At 36.9% G+C, this 7,700-nt stretch overlaps 1 protein-coding gene across 1 annotated transcript; it reads left to right on the forward strand.

Moving 5' to 3' along the window:
• Nucleotides 1-5,791: 5,791 nt before the first annotated feature.
• LOC137652953 (glucose-6-phosphate 1-dehydrogenase-like) lies at nt 5,792-6,367 on the forward strand. Its single transcript, XM_068386347.1, has one exon. It carries the CDS (start codon nt 5,792-5,794, stop codon nt 6,365-6,367), a length of 576 nt encoding a protein of 191 aa, XP_068242448.1.
• The last annotated feature ends 1,333 nt before the right edge of the window (nt 6,368-7,700 follow it).

A 7,700-nucleotide genomic window follows, 5' to 3' on the forward strand; every position in this document is an offset into this window, starting at 1 on the left:
GATTGAGTTCCAACTCTTTTCTTTTCAAATATTGAGATCTGCTCCATATATTTTTGTAATACATATTATCTGTATTTTAAATATAATTGCCATAGCTTAGAGCCTAGGAATCCCAAGAAAAATAGTGTTATAGGAATTATGATTTTTTTATGCATTAATAAAATAAAAACTACCATGAAAGTGTATTAGTAGTTACACACTTCTCCAAATTTGAATAGAATTCTTGTCAAAAGATCACAGCACACGTCCCATGTTCCATTCATATGAATGATTCTATCCTATTGGAAAAGGGTAATAGATTGATAGTTTTGTAGAAATATGTGTAGCAGGTATGAAATATATTCAGCCCCAATTAAGTTGGCTACCTGTGGGTATTTTAAAGCAGTGACGTCATGGAAATTTCTAGAATGCAAGGATTGAAAAACTCTACAAATTGTTTATCTTCATGGCCAACAGATGGCCTTAGGAGTAGAGTATCAAATTGCTAATTATCGCCATCATCCCCTCATTATGAATTTGGTTGCTTCATTTTTGTTTCTATTTGGGCACAAAATTGCTATAAAATCAGACGCACGTGAACTTGATGTTCCTTGTTGTCTGACCACAATTTAGTTCTTAGGATATTACAAATTTCACAGTAAATGTCAGAAATATTCCATCAGCAAACAATCGTTAGTTCAATTACATTTGGGGGTCAGTTTTACTTTACCGCCAATAGATGGCATCAGAGGCACCTTGTCCCAACTAATTTAGTCTATTATTTGACGAACACGTGTCAAAAAAGAAGAAAAAAAAGTGTGCTAGGAAGGCAGAGGCTAGAGAATTGGCAGTTGGTAAATTGTCCAACTATTGTTTCCTTATTGGTTATAAATATTTTTATTAGAAAATGGTGTGAATTTTTCATATGTTATCGGAAGTAACCTGAGTTTACTTATAAATGTGTTTAGTATTCCCTTTCTTCATCAGAACACGTGGATGCTAAGTCATATCCCTGTAGCCTACAAGTGACCAAGGTAACAATCATCACCATAGTTAAGGTTGGTGGGACGAGTTTGGGACAGCACTGCCAAAAGGAAATTCCTTGAATGGAGAAAACATTATTCATTACATATTCAAATAATTCAAGGAGTAATATTTATATGCCACAGGGTGAATGAATATGGGGTAATTTGATGAACTTACAATCGTCGTAATCAACAAAGACCAATCGAATAATAACAGAAAATGATCACATTTCTGTCTTCGCCAACGCTTGCCTGTGTAGCGTCTTCCACTTGGGAACTTGTTTGGTAATAAGGGCGTTCCATTGTGTAAATCATTCATAAAATAAACCTTGTCATTTCCTTGGTGAATGTATGCATGTCAGTAAAGCAGTTTCTTGGTTCAATAAAGATTTAAAGAACCATGAAGTATATATATCTATATATATATATATATATATATATATATATATATATATATATATATATATATATATATATATATATATATGTGTGTGTGTGTGTGTGTGTACGTGTGTGTGTTTGTAGGTGTGTGTGTATGTATATTGAATATGCATCACCAACACTCGTGATTTTAATCAATGTAAAAATCAACCACAATTGCGTTTGATATCGAATTCTATCCTTGGAAATGTATATCCACTTAGAATTCATTTATGATAAATGTATCTAGCCGGGCAAGGATTCGAACCTATGCCCTCAGTCGAAACAATGCCTGCATGGACGACTTTACTAATCGAGCTATCAAGAGAGATGTAAGTTTGAGTCCACTGTGCATATACAGTTCGTTCGTTTGTTCCAGGTTGGCCTGAGTTTGAGTCCATCGCGCATATACCGTTCGTTCGTTTGTTCCAGGTTGGCCTGAGTTTGAGTCCATCGCGCATATACCGTTCGTTCGTTTGTTCCAGGTTGGCCTGAGTTTGAGTCCATCGCGCATATACCGTTCGTTCGTTTGTTCCAGGTTGGCCTGAGTTTCAGTCCATCGCGCATATACCGTTCGTTCGTTTGTTCCAGGTTGGCCTGAGTTTGAGTCCATCGCGCATATACCGTTCGTTCGTTTGTTCCAGGTTGGCCTGAGTTTGAGTCCATCGCGCATATACCGTTCGTTCGTTTGTTCCAGGTCGCCCTGTTGGATTTAGGATTCTGTCTTTGACTTGAAATTAACCAATCAGACCCCAACCATCAGAGCCTTTTCAAACTTTAGCCCCCCCCCCCCCCCACACACACACACCCGAAAAACGCCCCTGCGCCCTTGATATGAGGAGTTTTTCATTATATCTCACTGGAGGGATCCTGTGTTTTCTTGTGTATTCAGGACAACCTCTGCGACTGCGATAGAAGTATGTTGATAAATATTCGGTTTGAAAAGGAAGTTAATATTACATAATCGAGAACATGTAATAAGGCAAAATTGAAAAATCTTTTAATAAAGTATATGAACTTAGTGCGATTCAGAAAATAGGTAACAATTTGAATTGGGAATAAGACTGTTCACGAGTTTCACAACGACTTAAAGTATAAAGTGGTTTTTTTTTTTTTTTTTTTTTTTTTTTTTTTTTTTTTTTTTGTTTTTTTTTTTTTTTAAATAAGAAACGTCATAAAAAATGAATGTATAAAATCCAAAGTCAGGTTTTTTCCAGCAATTAGATTAGTAACGGCTGCACAATTATTTCCAGCAAAAAAAAAAAAAAAAAAAAAAATAAAAAAAAAAGGCTGGAGATTATAAAAAAATCGGGTGGGTAATAAATTTTTTTTTTTTTTTTCAATATGACTTCGGGCGATTCCTGCAAAAACGTAATACTTTGTACAACAGAAAAAGACGTCTTACAAACGTACACACGTCCTAGCGAGTCGGAAAAATACGAGATGCGAATACTTTTCTTAATCTATTTACCATCTCCATATAAAAGTTGCCCTACTTATATAGGATCTCTAGAATAGAAGCAATCTAGTGCTTGACACTGTATATGATTATCATTTTAGACAGTGTTTCTCATTACGAACTGTGTAAAGTTTTGGGGAAGTAAAACGAGTCCTGAATAATTATTATTATTATTTTTATTATTATTATTATTATTATTATTAATCATCATCATCATTATTATTATCATTACTATTATTATTATGATTATTATTGTTGTTGTTGTCGGTGTTATTCTTGTTGTTGTTATTATTAACTGAGCTACAACTTTAGTTAGAAAATCAGGATGATATAAGCCCATGGGCTCCAACAGGGAAAATTGTCTAGCGAGGAAAGGAAATAATGATACAGATAGAATAGTGTGCCTGAGTGGTATCCTCAAGCAAGAGAACTTTAAGCCAAGACAGTGGAAGACCATGGCCCATAGGCTATGGCACTACCCAAGACAATGGTTTGATTTTGGATTGTCCTTCACGTAGAACAGCTGCTTACCTTAATTAAAGAGACTCTTCTACTCTTACCAAGTGGAAAGTAACCACTGAACAATTATAGTGCAGTAGTTGACCCCTTGAGTGAAGAAAATTTTTTCGGTTATTTTAGTGTTGCCATGTGTATGAGGAAAGGAAAGAATACGTTAAGAATTTGCCAGACTATTTGGTGTATGTGTAGGAAAAGAAAAAATGAGTCGTAACCAAGGGGAGGGGGTTGTTGTCCAATGTAGTACTATCTGGCCAGTCAAAAGACCCAATAACTCTCAAGCGCTAGTGTGGAACGATTGATATTTGCAGATGGTACAGTGCTGTTCGGTGACTATGAAAAGAAATTGCAGAAACTAGTGAAAAGATTGAAAGTGCTCGTCAAAAGAGAGAGATGAAATAAAATGTGAGCGAGAATAGTGATATGAGGGAAAAGGGAAACCAAGAAGGTTTAGCAATGAATGTTGAAATAAATGATGCAAAAATGAAAACATGATACTTATAAGAAGTGGGGAAGGGAGAGAGCAAATGATGGCAGGTCGAATACCAAAATAAGTTAAATAAAGGGGTAATAGTATGGAAAAATTACAATAGAAGAGGTAAATCGTATCTGTGTAAGTATTAGGAATGCATGAAGGATTGTTTAAAGGTCTCTTAAAAGGGACAGTGTCTTAGAGTTCGAACATAAATACACGATTAGGATCAAATAAGGACTACTGATGGCCTGATGCCTCAGCAGGTAGACCAATGGGCTCAACAGTCCTATACATAGTCCGCGAGGGTGGCAAGGTCGTGTTCACATGTGAAATTTATCCAGCATTGAGCGCATTTTAAACTCGATAAAAATAAGCTACGAACGATCCCCTCAATCTATCACAACACCCATTTTTTGGGGGTGGGGGGGGGGGTTGGGGGGGGGGGAGTACGTCATGTACACTTTATGTATTCTGAACGTGAATAAACAAAAACTGTTGAAGCTGTCGAGATATCGTGCATGTTTGGTACATAAAGAGAAGGAAGGATTGAAAAGGTGAGAAATGAGAAGATATGAAGTTGAAAGAGAGATGGATATGTTATCATTATTTATGAATGTGAGGAAAATTGGAGATAATAAGTTGAACTAGTTTATAATGCAGATTTTTTAGGAAGAATGAGAGAGGCGAGTTAGACAGCTAAAGAATGTATACAGTATGTTCTTTTTTTAATAGATGTATGGAATAGGTGATATTGAGATGTTCTGCATAGAGAATTCCTCTACGATTCAGGAGTGAAATTGATTAAGTGGCATTGACTGTTATATTATATTTTCTTAGGATAAAGTCTTATTAGGAGAGGAGGTTTAATATTGTAAACACTTGCGCGCACGATAAGAAATGACATTGGGAACTTCATCTGGTGATGACATATTTACAAGATATGAATAATTTACTGTGGCCTAGAATCAGATACTCCTCGTGGAATCGATACTTATTGGAGTATCTTAGTTGTGATTTTTTTTTTCGTAAAGCGTTAAGCGAATAAAAAAAGGTCGTAAGAATTCTCAATTTCTTGCGTTGTATGACTGTCAAATTTTGACTAGGATTCGCTATTGAAATATTCATTTTAATGTCATTGCTCAGATTGCCCATAGGATTCGTCAAATTTCATATTGAACAGAAAAAGCACGAAATCTAAACTCTATCCCTCTATCTGGCATTTCATCGTTCTTCTTGGTCGATATTTTAAATGTCTCATGTCTATAAACAGATCTGTTACCTAGATAGAAACCCTCTTCTGGCATTTAATGCTTGTAAGTCGATTGAACTTCACACTACGCATGCCTCTGGTTGCATCATTAGATTAATCGTATGATGATATAGACAATGAATCAGTTGGGACACCTGATTATTTCTTAGCTTCCTGGAATAAACTACAGCTTAACTTATTCGAATCTAAATTACGTGTAATATTTGTGGGCAAATCTTGGGTACACATTTATTATTCACTCTCATCTCATGATGCTTTGCTCACGTGGAGCTTGCTGGCAATAGGCAATGGCATCTTCAGTTGGATGCTGAGAAGCAAGTAGAACGCAGCTCCCGTGTCTAATTAAGTCTGCGAGCTGAATACTTTGCGATCTTTCTTTTATCATCATTAACTCTGTCAATATAACACTTTGTAGGCTACGTTTCGCTAGTGTATCTTGGTTAAGCGCAGGTTTAGGTCTAGGCCTATAACTCGATTGCATTCACGCGGGAGTGTCTATATTAGGCTTATGAGTGCTATTTAGAAATTAAGTCATTGTGATAAATTTTACCTCACAAACTTTGCTTACAAGATAGATTTTATTGCTTGCATAATATAAACATCAAAACTAGCTGGAGATTTTTAAAAAGTATTTTCATTTCAATGAAATGGGAGTTCAAGCGGAAGTTGTGCACGTTTTCGTGTTAATCGGTGCTTCGGGAGATTTAGCCCGGAAGAAGATTTACCCGACGCTGTTTCAGTTATATAAGAAAGAACTCCTGCCGAAAAACCTGGCCATCATCGGCTACTCTCGCGCTGACGTGTCGTTGAGTCACATTAGAAAGAGGTGCGTTATTGACATCTCCAGCGATGAAGAGGAAACATACGAAAAATTCTGGCTGATTAACTATTTCATCAAAGGCTCGTACGAGAACGAGCGGGATTTCGAATTCCTCAACCACTACATATACAAGACCGTATCGAAGCGAACCAACCGCTTGTTCTATTTGGCGCTGCCCCCGACACTGTTCGAAGTTGTGACTTCAAACATCAAGCGCAACTGTATGCAGAAAGGAACCGTAGATTGGACGAGGGTCATTGTTGAAAAACCCTTCGGCAAAGATTCCGAATCTGCGGCCAAGCTTTTCAAACATCTGGCTTCCCTTTTCAAACAAGAGGAGGTCTACCTGATTGACCATTATCTTGGCAAAGAGATGGTGGAGAATATTATCTATCTAAGGTAAGAAGATTGTGGTGTAAAATGGGCACTATTTTTGGTGGTAAAATGGGTACTATTTTTGGAGGTAAAAGTGTGTACAAGGTAGCCAAAATTGGCGGCAAAACTTAAATAGCGCACACTACTGGTTTTGGGCAACACTACTTAAATGAACACATGTAGTAGATTTGGAAAATATTGAAAAATCGGTAATTACTGTACTCGGTGTATTCCTTCAGCAGGCCATACACGCAGAGGATTGGCGGGCTGATTTGATCTGATTTGATCACGATTGTCCCAATCGTGATCAAATCAGGTCGCCAATCCTTAACGTATATTATTATTATTATTATTATTATTATTATTATTACTACTTGCTAAGCTACAACCATAGTTGGAAAAGCAAGATGCTATAAGCCCACGGGCCCCAACAGGGTAAATAGCCCAGTGAGGAAAGGAAACAAGGAAAAATAAAGTATTTTAAGAACAATATTTAAGTATTTCCTATATTAACTATGAAAACTTTAACAAAACTATAGGAAGAGAAATGAGATAGAATAGTGTGCCTGAGTGTACCCTGAAGCAAGAGAACTCTAACCCAAGACAGTGGAAGGCCATGTTACAGAGGCTATGGCACTACTTAAGACTAGAGAACAATGGTTTGATTTTGGAGTGCCCTTCTCCCAGAAGAGCTGCTTACCATAGCTAAAGAGACTCTTCTACTCTTACCAAGAGGAAAGTAGCCACTGGACTTTAAATTACAGTGCAGTAATTAACCCCTTGGGTGAAAAAAAAATTGTTTGGGGGGGGGGTAAATAGGACAAACCCGGCGCGACTAGCCTGTTCGTCCATGGGCCAGAAAGTGAAACCCTCCCCCCCCCTAGGGAATTTTCACGACCCCCCTAGTTTTCTTCCTTAGGGTGTCCTTTATGCATATCCGGGTGTTTCCAAACACATAAATGTGGCAAAAAGACAAAATTGTCACTTTTTGTACAAACCGCACGCCAAATTTTCACATTTTCAGCCGCACTGACTTTGTGTCACTTTATTGGCTCTACCTTCCTTGATATCCAAACTAAGTGAACATTTTTGGTACCAAAATAATGCCAATATCACGAGCTACACAATGGTATATAATTAAGTCCATAATTAATTATTATTACGTATTCCAGGGCCATTATTGTAACCCCTACCCTTAATTTTTGTTCAAAAATGGGCACCTGTAACTAGTTGCTACTGATACTGATGATATTGTTGAGGCATTTGGTTACATTTCTGTATTTGATTTTGTACATAATCTTATTTAGAATATTGCATATCAGTTTCGTTCACTAATTTCCCAAAATATGTGAATTGAGTGA

This window comes from Palaemon carinicauda, chromosome 14 (genome assembly GCF_036898095.1).
Source record: "Palaemon carinicauda isolate YSFRI2023 chromosome 14, ASM3689809v2, whole genome shotgun sequence".
Classification (NCBI taxonomy): Eukaryota; Metazoa; Arthropoda; class Malacostraca; order Decapoda; family Palaemonidae; genus Palaemon; species Palaemon carinicauda.